Source organism: Fusarium proliferatum, assembly GCF_900067095.1.
Source record: "Fusarium proliferatum ET1 genome assembly, contig: FPRO_scaffold002, whole genome shotgun sequence".
In the NCBI taxonomy this organism is placed as follows: Eukaryota; Fungi; Ascomycota; class Sordariomycetes; order Hypocreales; family Nectriaceae; genus Fusarium; species Fusarium proliferatum.
In genome coordinates this window covers 560,424-576,122 of record NW_022194791.1, presented here as the reverse complement: position 1 = coordinate 576,122, position 15,699 = coordinate 560,424, and the positions used below count along the sequence as shown (strand labels likewise).

The 15,699-nt window shown below is 49.0% G+C and overlaps 7 protein-coding genes across 7 annotated transcripts; 3 read left to right on the top strand and 4 right to left on the bottom strand.

The window, feature by feature from the left end:
* Window positions 1-690: 690 nt before the first annotated feature.
* Window positions 691-3,932, top strand: FPRO_03639 (putative kinesin-related protein KIP3; the record flags this gene model as incomplete). Its single annotated transcript, XM_031226126.1, has 4 exons — window positions 691-745; window positions 796-835; window positions 885-1,004; window positions 1,055-3,932. The coding sequence occupies 4 exons, from the start codon at window positions 691-693 to the stop codon at window positions 3,930-3,932; spliced, it is 3,093 nt and encodes a 1,030-aa protein (XP_031076694.1).
* A 639-nt stretch (window positions 3,933-4,571) lies between these two features.
* FPRO_03640 (related to ketoreductases) lies at window positions 4,572-5,450 on the top strand (the record flags this gene model as incomplete). Its single annotated transcript, XM_031226125.1, has 1 exon — window positions 4,572-5,450. The coding sequence occupies one exon, from the start codon at window positions 4,572-4,574 to the stop codon at window positions 5,448-5,450; it is 879 nt and encodes a 292-aa protein (XP_031076693.1).
* Window positions 5,451-6,265: 815 nt separating this feature from the next.
* Window positions 6,266-6,943, bottom strand: FPRO_03641 (uncharacterized protein; the record flags this gene model as incomplete). Its single annotated transcript, XM_031226124.1, has 1 exon — window positions 6,266-6,943. One exon carries the CDS (start codon window positions 6,941-6,943, stop codon window positions 6,266-6,268), a length of 678 nt encoding a protein of 225 aa, XP_031076692.1.
* Window positions 6,944-7,927: 984 nt separating this feature from the next.
* FPRO_03642 (uncharacterized protein) lies at window positions 7,928-8,808 on the bottom strand (the record flags this gene model as incomplete). Its single annotated transcript, XM_031226123.1, has 2 exons — window positions 7,928-8,726; window positions 8,762-8,808. 2 exons carry the CDS (start codon window positions 8,806-8,808, stop codon window positions 7,928-7,930), a joined length of 846 nt encoding a protein of 281 aa, XP_031076691.1.
* Window positions 8,809-11,318: 2,510 nt separating this feature from the next.
* On the bottom strand, window positions 11,319-11,964 carry FPRO_03643 (uncharacterized protein; the record flags this gene model as incomplete). Its single annotated transcript, XM_031226122.1, has 2 exons — window positions 11,319-11,658; window positions 11,705-11,964. The coding sequence occupies 2 exons, from the start codon at window positions 11,962-11,964 to the stop codon at window positions 11,319-11,321; spliced, it is 600 nt and encodes a 199-aa protein (XP_031076690.1).
* A 1,154-nt stretch (window positions 11,965-13,118) lies between these two features.
* Window positions 13,119-13,472, top strand: FPRO_03644 (uncharacterized protein; the record flags this gene model as incomplete). Its single annotated transcript, XM_031226121.1, has 2 exons — window positions 13,119-13,224; window positions 13,252-13,472. The coding sequence occupies 2 exons, from the start codon at window positions 13,119-13,121 to the stop codon at window positions 13,470-13,472; spliced, it is 327 nt and encodes a 108-aa protein (XP_031076689.1).
* Window positions 13,473-13,723: 251 nt separating this feature from the next.
* On the bottom strand, window positions 13,724-14,620 carry FPRO_03645 (uncharacterized protein; the record flags this gene model as incomplete). The annotated part of the gene is made up of 1 exon (XM_031226120.1): window positions 13,724-14,620. One exon carries the CDS (start codon window positions 14,618-14,620, stop codon window positions 13,724-13,726), a length of 897 nt encoding a protein of 298 aa, XP_031076688.1.
* Between the last annotated feature and the right edge of the window lie 1,079 nt (window positions 14,621-15,699).

The window sequence follows — 15,699 nt, the reverse complement described above, 5'->3', positions numbered from 1 at the left end:
ACATATTCAAGCGTGCACCAAAGTCAACCAAATTCTATCGGAATGACTATAAAAAATCGCAATCGAAACCACATTGTATTGTAGGTTATTAAAAAGAAAAGTCATTATGATACAGGGTAAGGCAAGGGGTCTAGTCACTACTACCATGGGTCTGCCAGCATCTCGAGCTTTGAGGTCAACAAGAATAAAGCCACAGATAAGCCCCCAACACATGGCAAACGTCTCCATAACATGACTCAAATTCAATTGTTTAATAGCTTCTCCAGCCTCACCTCCAAGGGCCAAAAAACACCCGCATGAATGCCACTTAGAGAACCCCTGATAAAAACGGAGCTAGGGCGTCACCACAGCAACACCTCCGAAAAAGGTCGAAAAACAAACCAGACGTCACCTACAACCGTGCTCGGCAGCTCTGAATTGATTTCTCTACAACTCCCGCCCGGCTCGTAGTCTACTACTACCACTAACTAACGACAACAGGTACACAGAGCTATTCGTCTTTGTTTTTATTTTTTTTCGTTTCTTGTTCGAGTTCATATTCGAACATTGTTTCTATGATCATCTGCTCTGCATCGTGTGTGCCTTTCTTTTTAAGCTTTGTTTACTCTTAACGGCTTCACTGTCGATTGATACTGAGGTGGAAGAGCTCCGGACTGCACCAACAAAAAGAATCAACCGACGAAGGATATCATGGCTGTCATGGGCGCTTCAGCTGCTGCTGGGCAGAATTCCATCACTGTTGCTGGTATGATGTGCGCCCGTCGACTGCCATGCGGGAGCTGACCGTTATTACAGTTCGAGTTCGACCTTTTACGATTCGAGAGGCTGCACAACTGTAAGCAACACGTCGAGATTGTGGAGTAGAGTCGCTGACGGCGTAATAGACAAAAGAACGATGACGGAACCCTCTTCCTCGGCGATGGCTCCCTCGCCGCTGCGCCTACGCCAAAGCTGCACCAACGCGGTATTCGAAACGTTATCAAGGTTGTCGATGATCGTTGTTTGTACGCGCATCGCACTCACTACAATCAACGCAAACGCTGACACAAGACAGAGTCTTTGATCCTCCCGAGGACAGCCCTGTTCAGAAATTCTCCCGCTCAGTCCTACCCTCATCGAAAAAGGTCAAAGACCAAGTTTTCGCTTTCGACCGCGTCTTCGACGAAAACACAACACAGTCCGATGTCTACGAAGGCACTACTCGAACCCTCCTCGACAGCGTACTCGATGGCTACAATGCGACAGTCTTCGCCTATGGCGCTACAGGTTGCGGAAAGACACATACCATTACTGGCACATCACAACATCCCGGTATTATCTTCATGACCATGCAGGAACTGTTCGAGAAAATTGAGGAGCGCAGCCAAGACAAGGTGACCGATCTGAGTCTGAGCTACCTCGAGATTTACAATGAGACCATTCGTGATTTGTTGGTTCCTGGTGGGAGTAGGGGTGGATTGATGCTCAGGGAGGACAGCAACCAGGCTGTCACTGTGTCTGGATTGACGAGTCATCACCCCAAGGATGTCCAGGAGGTTATGGATATGATTGTCCAAGGAAACGAATACCGCACAGTTTCGCCTACCGAGGCCAACGCTACTTCTTCCCGATCACACGCCGTTCTTCAGATCAACATCGCTCAAAAGGACCGATCAGCCGGTGCCAGCGAGCCTCACACCATGGCCACACTCAGCATCATTGATCTTGCTGGTTCCGAACGAGCATCCGTCACCAAGAACCGCGGCGAGCGTCTCACTGAAGGTGCCAACATCAACAAATCCCTCCTCGCCCTCGGGAGCTGCATCAACGCCCTCTGCGACCGTCGACAGAAGCAGCACGTTCCCTACCGAAACAGTAAGCTTACTCGACTGCTCAAGTTCTCCCTCGGAGGCAACTGCAAGACTGTCATGATCGTCTGTGTGTCACCATCAAGCGCCCATTTCGACGAGACACAAAACACCCTTCGATACGCCAACCGGGCCAAGAACATCCAGACCAAGGTGACGCGGAACGTCTTCAACGTCAACCGCCACGTCAAGGACTTCTTGGTTAAGATCGACGAACAGATGGCCTTGATCAACGAGCTCAAGGCTCAGCAGAAGGACGCCGAGGCCATGTTCTTTGCCAAGTTCCGAAAGCAATGCGACAAGCGGGATGCCATGGCTCGCGAAGGAATCCAGCGATTGCGCATCGCCTACGAGAACTCTGCTCCTGAGCGTCAAGAGCGTATCACCAACATGAAGCGTCTTAAGGCTTTCGAGCGCCGTATCGGTATGCTGTCCGGATGGATTGCTGCCTTCGACACGGTCTGCGATGAACGAGGGGATGAAGATGCAATGCCAGAGAACCTTGTCGCTATCCGAAAGACCGCACAGGGCATTCTCGTTGAGTTGGAGAACAGCCGACATCATATCCATCAGAAGCTGGAGAAGTCTGCCTGGGACCGAGCCATCGACACAGCTCTGTCGCATAGCTTGCAACAACTTCAAGGTACCGAGGGTGCTGATAACGGAGAAGCCGACAACTTGACCCGCGAAGCTGAGCTGATCAAGGCCAACTTCAATCGCGAGGCCTACCGGGAAGTCCTTGAGCAGGACAAGGCTGGTGATGCCGCCATGATCCAGATGCTCCTCACGGCGCAGTTCGACATTCTCGCATCACTTTCCGATACGCTCGGCATGGGTGAGGAAGATGCCGTCGCTCACGCGAAGGAGATGATCAACCGTCTCCTCCAAACCGGCTTCACAGCTGCCGGTCAGGTCGTCAAGCCTGATGGCTCCATGCCCGTCATCGAAGTCTTCTCGCCCAGCAAACGAGGCACACCCAAACGCAAGAAGGCTATTGCGATGCACATCAAGCCTGTTTCAGCTCCCAACTTTATGCCGGCGCATAGCGACCACGCTCCTGTCAGCCCCATGAAGGGATCCCCACGAAGACGTAAGGTATTGGGAGCCTCCAAGAAGGGCGTCAGCTTCACGCCAGTGAAGGCTAAGAAGAAAGGCGGAGTCCGTTGGAGGGACGATGAGACGGAGGAGGGCACATTGGAGGACTTTTCGAAGACACCCCAGAAGTACAACTCTTCCCCTGCGATTCCCTCGCCTGAGAAGCCAATCGTCGCACCCATCATGCCTTCATACCTGGAGCCCGAGACATCGATTGTCGAGGAGTCAAGCCCCAGTCTCGAGATCCCCGAGGCCAGCAGCTTGGGTGCAAAGCCTAGCAGGTTCCAGGCTGGTTTCCTTTCCAAGGGACCTAGACATTCCCTCGCTGATGGATCACCCAAAGCACCCACCATGACACTCAAGCTCGAAGCTTCACCTGATATTCAGCGAACACCGCCCCTGCGATCCCTGGATGTCACTAAGAGTGGCAATTTCTCACCATCGCCATCGGGGCTCGGTATTCCTAGAGCAATTCGACGACTGCCCACGATACACGATGAGAACAACCCTCCCGGATCTGGATCTGACTCCGAGACGAGCACTATCGATGCTCGAAAGCTTCAGACCGCCCTCCGAACCGCCATGAAGGAAAAGGCTCGTAGAGCGAGCATCATGGCCGGTACCACAGCATCCAGCACCAAGCGAGTATCGTCAATGGGATCGTTGCCTGAGCGTACGGGACCCAGGCCTAGTCTGCCTGCGGCCCTCGCCAGTAGCACCAACGGTATCTCTCGACTCCGCCGAGGTAGCGCTGAGAGGAGACGAAGCCCCCCGATGGCGTGCTCCCCAAACGACTTCAAGATAGACATGGCTCTGACACCTGGTCAAGCTAGACGCATGAACATGAACAACACAGTCACTCGAATGGAAGGTCCTGGATCAAGCCCTCAGGGTGGCATGGCGGGCAGTGCGCCGCGACGAATTACCATTGGCATGGGAAGCGGTGCTGCTCATCGCAGACAGGAAAGCAGAGGCTATACCCTGCGATAAGCGAGCGATCGATATGAGGAGGGTGAAACGTATATACACAGATTGAGATTGAGATTGCCTTGATGGCCTTGGATGGGTGCGTGCTTGATTGTTTATGAGCCCGGAGTTACGGCTACGGCGTTTGGGGCATTGCATGATCTATGTAGATTGGTATGATATGGCATTCTTAGTGTATCAACACAACTTGAACATTGCTCTTTCGTCATCGCGTGAACCTATCGCCGAAAGTCTTGCATCAATCGCCCCGAGTGATGCAATTGGTGTATTGAGATGGGCTGCTTACTCTCTTCCGAAAAAGCGATTAAGCATAAGCCATAGCGCCACACCGGAATTGGGGTTGGCTTTTTAATGGTTGAATTGGCTGTTAACGCCGAAATGTGGCGACGCTAACAATCGGCGATAGTTGGGACATGGGCAGTCGGTGATAGAATGATGGTGTTGAGGACTTTGGGTCGGAGATAATGTCATCAAATGAATTGAAGAGATGTTTGAGGCTGAAAAGGTATATAAAGGAGTTGGACTTTCCTTTGAGGATTGATTCAACATCAATCATCACTTGTCTTACAAGCTTCGCCACAAACCATTCACCATTCGCACTTATACTAAAGCCACTTAAACACACAATCCCACAACCTCAACATGTCTTCTCCAGTCTGGTTCATCACCGCCGCCTCCTCAGGCTTCGGCCATGATATCGCCCTTCACGCGCTCAACCTCGGGCACACCGTCATCGCTACAGCAAGGAGTACATCACGCGTCCAAGACCTCGCCGACGCAGGTGCACACACGCTAGCATTCGACGTGACATCCCCCCTCTCAGACCTCGAAGCCATCGCCAAAGAAGTCTTTTCCAAGCATGGCCGCGTCGACTACCTCATCAACGCTGCGGGATACATCCTCGACGGCGCCGTAGAGGAAGTGTCCCAGCAGGAGCTGTACGACAGCTTCAACACCAATGTCTTTGGGATCTTCAACACCATCAAGGCTTTTCTACCGGGAATGCGAGAGCAGAGTATCGGTCAGAATGGAAGACGCGGCACGATTGCTACTTTTGGAAGTATTGGTTCCTGGAGAGGTGGGGCGACATACTCTGTCTACTCCATGGCGAAGACGTGCGTGTCCTCCCTCGCCGAGTCTCTCCGCTACGAGCTCGAGCCCTTCAACATAGTCGCCACAGTTGTTGAACCAGGTTATTTCCGCACTAGCTTCTTAAACCCCGGTGTGAGGGCCGTTACGAAGAAGAGGATGGACGTTTATGAAGATGAGAGCACGCCCACGGGAAAGACGAGAAAGGCCCTGGAGAAAACGGATAATAACCAACCTGGTGATGTTAAGAAGGGTACCAAGGTCATTGTTGAGATCCTGACGGGGACGGGGGTTGGAGAGGGGAGGGATGTTCCGGTTCGGATTGTGTTGGGGAGTGATGCGGATGTTTATATTAGGAGTAAGTGTGAGGAGACGTTGGAGTTGTTGAATGAGTGGAAGGATGTTACTGTCAGTACTGATCATGAGAAGTAAGGATGACGATGAAAGTATACTTCCTTAGGTAAACTTAGGATAATATTGATGACCTTTAGAGTATCTACTCACATTTAGGCACTAAATTTAGGGTTAGAAGTCTTCTTGCTCCATAAGCAATTACATTCATATCCCCTAATTATTTACACCTACGAGTTTCTTCCGTCTTCGTCGCCAATAGGCCCCTGGACTTTAATGACACAAGCCCCAGTAAGCTCCTGAGCAGTTGAACGCTGGTGATAGTAATAGTTAGGCTTGTTGGTGATCGTTCCCATGTGGTCTCCGTGCTTGGTAAGCTCCCTGGGAAGTTTTCTTGTATGGCAATTTTAGATGAGCTCTCGCCACTCCGAATGGTCAGACCACGAGCTGGAGACCTTGAGGGCCCATTGCTTCGAACGTCAGGGTCCTCGCAACAGAATATATATCGTTCTATCAACCTCTCCGACCGATTTCAGCAGGACCAAGGGCATGTACTATTTCACTCCAAGCCTAAACTTGGCCGAGAGATATGCTGCTTGGGCAAAGTGACGAGAAGGTGTGACATCTGCAGTCATAGCCCGGATCGCCATTTGGAACAGCGCCATCGAAGAGGCCATCGAGCCGTGTTTGAGGTATTACTTTGTACAGCACAGGAATCTTGTGATGCTTGATGGGCCTACGAGTGTGTTTATACCTCTAGAGGCTAAGCCATTGCATTCGGTGTTAGTATATTGCATACCTCCGAGGCGGAGGCAGAAGACTTCAGACGCAAGTCTAAAGTAATCAAAGAAGTGGATAGTATTATCATAAATTAGAACAGTTTAGGATAAGCTTCCCTAAGGTTTCGACTCTTCTAATCTCGAATTTTGGGGCCGGGCAGAATTCCTCCGATGCCATCGGGCTTTCTCACGCTCAGCAGAAGCTTTCTGCATCTCATTCAGCGCCTCATAACGCAGTTTCATGGTATCCCGAAGCCAGCCAATGCAGGTACCGGTTAACCGCATGTCCTTGAAACGAGGATCCATGATGCTATGCTGGAGCTCAGTTGCGATACCGCGCTGCTCCATGTGACGGAACCAGGCGGAACTATCGTCCTCCCAGACATCATAGTTCATGGGACGCCCAGTATGACTCATCACCCAGTCGATGAACGAGACCTCAGGAGTGGTCTCACCATTAAGGTCAATCTCGCGTTTGATGGGACCAGACGGCTTGGCATCCCAACCGCTCCAGATCTCAGTCGCTTTGTCACTGCTGAAACCGACATACTCAATAGTCGCTTTCGAAATGAGCTTCTCCGGGATAGTCGCAAATGCGTCAGGGCAAGATTCGATATTGGCGTTGAGAGGAGTATGCTTGGTCTCTTCATCGCTCGAGCGATTTAGACGCCGTTTGTCATCCTGTATAGAACCATTCCGGGGAGTGGGAGGATTCAAAAGGCCAAGGTTGATAAGTCGTGCTGCATCTCCAGGCGCGAGGATCTCCCCGAGGGAGCTGTTGCATTTGCGGGTCATGGCCTGATTCGTTAGGAAGGGCTGACAATATTGAGGGACAAGGTTCCAGAGGTCGGGGAAGGCTGCCTTATATATGAAGGATGAAGTAGACCACTTGAGTAACCTCATTCGGTCAACATCTAAGTTAAGCTGCTCTTTGACTTTGGTGTACTGAAGAGACTTTGGTCTGCATATGTGCTATTCGTAGTTGAGATCTGTGGCTGAGAGCCCATGATTACTCCACAGAACCTAGAGTACTAGATGAGGTAATTGGAGCTTATCCTCGTGTCATCTGATTACAGAAGTATATCCATACTTGCCGGCGTCTAAGTTCTGTGTGCTGATCATATTTCTCAGCCACAGGTCTCAACAGCGAGGTTTTGAGTCACATCTCATTTTTGACTAAGCCACTCAACTTTATGTGGTATCGGGAAAGTCTACCTCATTCAAGTGCCTTTAAATACCATGATAATGGCTTTTTAGGTAGATCGAAACCCTGGAATACGGAGCTTCGTTCTGATCTGCTCACGAGAAACGAAGCTAGGTGTTCCCCAGATTACCAGCCCGAACGATCCGTCTGTGGTGTTCACGATGACGTTTCTGGGAAATATCTAGGTCTCGATGACAGGACAGAAACTCTGTGCAAATCATGCCCAGTTCTTCACAGTTTCTCAGCATGTCGCGTGACTACAGTCGTCCGACAACACGCTCCACGTAGCGTCAGATAAGTGTTTGCCTCAACACCACAAACGTGATTAGCACGCCACTTTGCTAGTTTTTCGCAGAGCTCCGCAAGTCTGGAGGCTTATAACTGTTTTGTTGTGAAGTAAATGTACTCTTTGCAGCTGAGATCTGTGGCTGAGAGCTTCAATCAGGACTTACTTCTGAAGGAGATAAAGAATTGAGGATATTATTTCACCGCTATTGGGATCTGAGGGTGATTTGAAAAATTAATAAAAAGACCACTATCTGCTTTGTATAAACGGTTCCAAATTGACATGCCTATCACTGACCAGTGTTCTCCTTTGTAGGTCTTCCTGGCTTCCCTTTCGGATGACTATCTAAATGACTTTGTTGTTCGGTAAGATCGTAAGTGGCATAACCACATTTGCATGTGTATGGCTGTTCACTACTGCATTTATCTTTGCTTATATGATTCCGGTAAGTGTCTATTCTCCCATTAGAATATCCACACCGGCAGACATAAAAGGCACCAGAATGTTTGGTGTATAGATGCCGCCTCAGGGTCCTTTCGTCCTTGAAGAACACACCCTTGCAAGCTTCTTCCGTGCAATGGAGAATTTTAGGTTTAGGAAAGCAAGAAATAGAACAAGACATGTTGTGGTACCGAGCTGGTTGCGAAGAGGCAGCATTATGCCCCGGTGAGACCGATAATGAGCGTTGTAGTGGTTCTGAACGTTGCCGGCGTGGAAGAGACTCATGTGTCTCTCCCTCGCGGGACCTTTGGTGAAGAGAAAATGGTTCGGGTTGTGCCTGTAAAACACCGTCCGGATTCCGGGGACTAACTGCATCCAATGGCTCAATGCAAAGTGGTTGCGGGTCGTCGTATGGATCCTGAGGGGGGTTGAAATGAAAAGAAAAAGAGCCGCAAAGGTCATGAGGATCGATCGTCTGCTGTAAATCACTACAGACACTACAGAGTGATGAGTCGCCATGAGGTTCCTGAGGGGCGTTGACAAATGATTGAACCCATTCCGGATAGACAGCAGCATCTAGCGCTGTCTCGTCATATTCAATACCGGAAAATATTGAGTATTCTCGTCGGTATTCTTTGTAATTCAAACTGGATCATGTGTGGCATTTGCAGCATATCCACACATGCACATCTTGATGCGCCGCCGATATTTGAAGTTGCGCATCGCCATGACGACCACGTGGCTCAACACCTTAGTTGCGGAAAGGGCTCGACTTGTTGGGGGTTTGCTTGCAAATGTAATGTAATTTCCTTCCTCGGGCTGGAGGATGGAGGATTGTAGTAGCGTATTGATGAATGCAGGAGGTGGGTTGGTGGTTGTCTGAGGATCACAATTGCTTTCGAGGCGGCGAGGGAAGGGTTCTTATGCTAAGTTCATGGACTGTAGCAGGGGAAATGTACCGAGCTTTGAGCACACCGCCAGCGACATAGGGAGAGTTTCTGATTTGTTGGTGAGCCAGGACTTGTCTGACCGGCTGCAGAATGGCTTGAAAAGCTGCATGAAGGCCATTTATTTGATTGGTTCAATCTGAAAAGCAGGTTGTGTATGCACATGGCCAAGACTTGAGTCCTTTCAGCGATGACCCAATCAGATAAATGGCCCTTTATCTTCCATAAGTAGACATTATGGGTCTAAAAGAACATTTGGGATATTAGATTAGACAGTGTTGTGCTTGTAAGAGGGGTTTCCTGTCAGCGCCACTCAGCATATAACAGGCTTACAGCCAGCCTCACTTTCAACCTGTTACGGCGGAAATCAACTCAGTCGCAAATGCTGATCTCATGGAAGTAATGGAGGTGAGATAATAAGCTTCGTTTAGCGTTCAGGCTGACGTTGCCAGCAATATCAACCGACAGCCACTGGCACAACACGCCATGCACTACAGTTGGCCGACGAAGCCCTTGATAGTACAGTTGTTAATCTGGACCTGATCGGCCAGAACATGGACGAACTTCCCATAAGGATTGGAGAATTGATAAGAAGAGAAAGACATGCCGACGTTTATTCGATCTATAGGAGATATCGCACCACAGACATGACAACAGAAGCACGGGCTTTCATTATCCACGGTGTTTCTGGAAAACTGAAACGGCATCGGAAGCGATGCATACAACGTCTAGGACCCAGAACGCTATTCAATGTGTCATACCGCGGAGCAGAAGTTATCGTATATACAGTCAACTGCAATGACTGGCTCGTCACCACTGGGGAAGAAGAGAGGGACTCGAATGAAACACGCCCGAGAATACTAGGTAGGTCTGAGGGCAAGAGAAATAGTGACCCAGAAAAGACACTAACTGAGAAACAGTTCCGATGAAAAAGTCCAGCTATAAACAGGAGGCAGCACGGATGCGACAGCGGGAACGACGCCGAGAGAAAGCGGACCAAGAAAATTGCTCAAGTTCTCAAGATGCGGAGCTCATCAAAGATGATTCATCACTGAGCGAAGACGTCGCGGATACCTTCAGAGCCGCCATCATGTTGTATATTTTCTTTGACAAAAAAGGCCACGAACGCCCAGTCAAGCCACTATACGTTCCCGCAAGCTGCAGGAGGTCAATCAAGCTCGTGAATTTGTATTCCCTGCTAGTCCTCAACGGGTCACCGCCGTCCAAATTTAGAGAATCACCACGAGGTCCCAACGAAGAGAAATGGTTTCGGCATGAAACACTCCAGCATCTCAAAGACCTAGAAAGGCAATGGTCCGACATGAGCTATCGGCAGCTTTTCACAGGAGTTCACTCTGTTCTCTTAACACTCTCTTCATATGACTTACGGTCTGTTCCAAGCAGTAATCATCGCTTTGATCTTCTTCAACATATTCAAACAACTCTACCCATACTTATCGACAGCTTCCAAGGCATGAAACAAAGACGGGCGCCAAGTGAGTCTCGGGAAGTTTTACTTTTGAATTGATACTCAAACAGGCTGTCTGGGATAAAGCATAACTCTTGGTATGGCAGAAATGATCTGGGATGTTTGGACTTGTCAGTGTGCAAATGAAAAGAACAAGGCAACCATTGTTATTTGTATTTCATGTCATCATATATCATGCTCCCCCGCGTACCCAACTGTCTCGTATACAGAGTTGTTACTAGCGACCCGCGCTAATTAGCTGTCTTCACCCCTTTCACTGTCGACCATAACCCAGCTTTGCAGCCAACCATCATTTCCCCTTATCGCAATCTGTAAAAATAAAACAAAAGAACGCTCGAGGGTTATGTTGAATTCCCTCTGTCCCGGCTCCGACAGGGCTCCAGTTGAGAAGGGCCTTCTGTTGGTAAAAGATGTAGTAGGTAGTAGAACAGCTGCTGGGAATGGAGCCGGGACAAAATGTACATAGATAGACTAAGGAAAGAAACCCAGTAGTAAGGAAAAGCCCAGACAAAGGAAAGAAATACAGGATCATCAAGCGAGTTCGCAAGGACTGACGGAGCATCTGACAGACGTTAATGGATAACTCAAAACTTAGGGACGTGGTACAAAAGAACTCAAGCGCTCAAGTATCTGACTGTATCAAAGGACAAGCCGCATTAGCTGTGAAGCTGACGGTAGCCGTGAAGATACAGAAAGCTACGCAAGACCTCTTTCTCTTGAAGCCTGCGCTGGCGACATTGCCTTCTATGTACCACAAAGTAAACGTTTTGGTGTCTCCCAGCGTAGTGAAGGGGCCCTAAAAGTCAAATCCTCTCACTGGCCCTCATTGGGTATTTTCGTGGTCTTCCTCTCCTCTTTTTACCACATCTTTCAACGTGGTGTTTGTGCAACTTGAGCTGATCAAATGAATGACCACAAGAGCAACTATAAAGGCCGTGGCCAGTACAGTTGTTACTCTCAATATGTTTGCAATGCTTATCTTTTCTCCCGTCGTGCCTGCCGCAGCGACAAACGTAAACGGAACCAAGATGAAACTCTGTCAAATGTCGCTTCAAAGACCTGCCGTCCTTGAAAGTCTTGTTGCAGCATTTCCTGCCACAATGAAATGGACTTGAAGCCACATGAGATGAGATAAGGTGAGAGCTATTGCCTGTGAGACGAGTGAAGAAATGACGATAGGGGGGCTTACCAAAGAGAATCTACATCCTCAAAAGCCTGCCCACAAAAGTCGCAGATGAGCCGCGCGTCTTTGGAGACAGGACTAGACGTGGATGATTGAGATGATCTCTTCTCATACCCACTAGAGGATTGCGAGTGGGACGTAGGAGCATTGCTACTCGGAGAGGTGTTGCACAAGGGAGGGGATAGGTCTGGCTGATGCCAGGGGACCGAATGAAGGGCATTGAGGGAATCCAGGTGTTTCTGAGGCTCAAGTGAGGCTTCTTGCATAGCGTTGAGAGTGGTTAATGGTTCAGTGACAAGTGCTAGTTGACTGTTGGTCGTTTCTTGGTGTTGAGTAGCCAAGGAGCCAAGGTCTGCGTCGAGCGCTTCGCCGCACGGCCCGTGGTAATAATTGAAGTCAAACAAGCTGTCAAACTCATGGCTCTCAATACTAGGCAAGAGCCAGTGATCGATGTCCCATCCGAAGTTGAGTTGCCATTGCGCGTCGTCGATGTCGCTCGTCCAAGGTTCTAAGTGATGATCATCGTGGTCCTCCTGAATGGGATAAGCGCCAAGGCTGTGCTTGGCGCTGACCCTCAAACAAGATGGACCTCAGCTGCCAGAAGTAGTCGAGCCCTGTTGGACTGAGCAGTATAGAATCGCCAAGTGTCGAGCCAGAGGGTTTCCCTCGGCGATGAAAGATGTGATGAGGAGAAAAGTCCTGGGACTGGATAAATGGGCGAGAACTTGGTTGAAGTATGATCAGCTCCGACCCCCTCTTACGTGGCTAACACTCAGGGCCAATTCTGTGATTCGCTGAACCTGAGCGGTACGTAGATCTTACGTGCGGCTGAAGCTGTCGAGGCTTACATGGGGTGAAACTAGTTGATCGGATAGTTGAATAAGGGCCAATTATCTCATTCGTCAGCTAATGGGCATAAGACTTGCAAGATGTAGATACTGAAGGATCCTTGATCACCCCCTTTTCGCACGAGCCTCATGAGCTCACCAATCAGAATTTTGGCCCTGGAACAGCCTTGCCATGTTCAACGAGTCTCAGATGGCGCTGTCATTGCTCATTTAGTTCACGAATCCGAAAAACGGCCCCGATGGAGTCGTAAATGGTTAGACCAATTGCGAAACTGGCCTTGATGTCTGTACCACCAAGGAATACACATATGTGAGACAACTAAAAGGAGCTACAGAGAAACATCCAATACGGAAAATGGCCCATATCGAAGCACGAATGAAACGATGATAGCTTTTGCATACCAGCTAACTTTCAGCAAACAAGGCACATTATATAGTCCATAGATATATAAGACAGCGTCCATGACAAGACAGAACCTTTTATTGTGCTTTCTAGTGTCACAAGGACCATCTAACCTCTTTCCTGACTCAAACTATCACTTCCTACTAGACCTGTCGTCCCTTTTCCAACAATGCCTTCAGAAATGACTTCGTCGCAGAGCAATGCCACTACTACAAAGAAAGGAATCTGCCCAAGCGCACCGCACGGCCCCAAGACCCATGGAAGTAAAGAACGAGGTGAGCCCTGTCCGATATGACAATGAGATATCAAGTCTAACATCGATCTGGACTATATTTCACCAATGTTTGAATGGCTGCGCCAGAGTGACGAAGATGAGCCGTGGAGGGGCTTCACGGCCGTTGCCACAGATCAACAGAGTCGTGCATACTCAGCTCAGAATCTTTCTCAGACTTGGAGTACACAAGCAGAGGCTGGGTCACAAGAAGAGTCATCCACAGAAGAAATGCGACAACAGAGGATTTGAGGGCACTGCAGGCCATGATAGAGCATCACTGAAATCGTGGGTAAGGTTGGAGGGTAAATACTTGAAATCAAATCTACTTTATTGCTGTCTTTTAACTAAAAAGCCCAGGCTGCCATTTATTTCGCAGCAGCGTAGATGATATAAAACAGGTTGCCCTATCGTTGAAACCCAGGCACACTCATCTTCGGAAGGGAATAGGCTCTAGATAGCCATATATTTGTCTCAAGCTGGAAGCCAGTGCATGAACTTGCTCAAACCGCAGCAACACAGGCATAAGTGCCCTTCCACAGAGTTTTGCAATCTTCACCAACAGCAGGATTCCACTGCGCAAACTGGGCCATTGTGATCTTGTAGTGGCGCAAAACCTCCTTACATGTAGTCCCGGCGCCGATGTAGTGGAACTTGACACAGTTTTTAACCAAACCCGCCTTTACAGGTGAAGGCGTCGCAGATTGATCGTCGGCTACTGGGTTGGGCTTGATGTCTCTCGATGCAGATGAAGTGTAGCCTTTGACACGGACGCATGCGTTGGTCCCTGCCCACATGTTGGTACAGTCCTCTCCAACGGCAGGATTCCACTTGATGAAGTCGGCAAGGGATATCTTGTAATGATCGAGGACGCCTTGGCATGTGGTTGTAGATTCAATGTAATGGAATTTGTTGCAGTTGGCTACCATGCCTTGTTGAATGGGTTTTGGGGTTTGGATGCCGTTTCCACAGCACTCATCCACAGGAGAGGGCTTTTGAGGAACAGTTGGCTCTGCAGAAGACTCGTCGTCCGGATCGGGGATCGAAAAGGACTCTACATCAAAAGGGGCGTCAGGCATCTCGCCGTATGATGGCTCAGTTGGCTCAGTAACAGACGTAGGCTTTGCCGTCTTGGATTCAACGCCGGCTGGTTCATCTTTGTCGGCAGTCCCTTTGACACAGTAACTACCAACTGGATCAAGGTCAGGACACTGGACGCCGGGATTCAGCGCCTTGAACTCATTCAAAGTCATGTTCCAATCTTCGGCGAAGATCGCACATGTCTGACCAGGTAGAGGATTAGTTTCATTCTCGCACTTTACATCTCGGCGATGAGGCGTTGCAAGAGCGTAAGGTAGTTGGATGGCGAGGCTCGCGGCCATGAATGTGACGAGATGCATGTTGTTAACTTGGAAGATGGATGGGAAAAAAGATGGAGGAACGAGCGTACATATTGGTTTTTAAAAACACGTTTACTGATCTGGCTGGCCTTCTTATACTTTTCAACCCCCGCAGCAAAGAGTCATACTCTGAGTTTCATAATGGGTATTTATACTGCAGGCATTGGTCACGCCTTGTGACAGAATGTCTAAATAGTGAACCGGATGTGTTATTTGTTGTTGATGCCCATGGCTGAGAGCTTACGATCAGGACGCAGAACTTAGCTTCATTCCCCGCACTCCGCAGCATGCACTCAAACTCGTCATGATGTACCTTAAGTCTTGCCACTCTGTGTCCGTTGGCGATACAGACTCTCCTAGGTGATCATCGTGGTAGAATTAAGTTCTTTCTTAAGGTTATTGGTTCTAATGTCAACTTACTAAAGGGTTCAACCAACAGGGATCCGGAAGGCTATTCGTCAGGCCAGAGTCCTTTCTGTCCCGGGCCGAAGAGGAGTTGCTAGGTTTGACCTGAGTAAGATGATGGTAGGCGTGGCACTGATACCGAGTCAGCTTCTGGGTATTGCAGTCTCGAAGTGGATGCATACAATGCCTCGCAAACGATGTCTATCATTTTCTTTGACCCAAATACCAAGCTTATATCCCTCCTTTAAAAGCCTATTGTTTATTGGATTTAGGGTTATAATAATGCGGCAAAATTTAACTGCTTATATCTAAAAGAGAGTTTGGTAATGCCGATTGGAAGGGCGATATACCTAGCATTTGTGTTGTAAGACGTGGGATACCTTGGATGGTCTTGAATCCTTTTCTCCCCCATGGGCCTCAATTCGGTAAAGGATAGCCCGTGACAATCGGGAGTGCTGAATCGGTCGTCCGCTCCCGAGTGTTTCCGTCTGATTGATCAACTGACATTTTTCACTACTAAGAATCCCGATGCTGATTGAGGTAAATACTGGGCTTTTATGACTCTGAAGGACGCGCTGACTTAAACAATGGGTATATTGTGGAGCCTGGCGCATATTGATCCCAATCTGGCAAAAACTGTCACCTTTCGGGATTCGTTATGACGCCGACGGGAT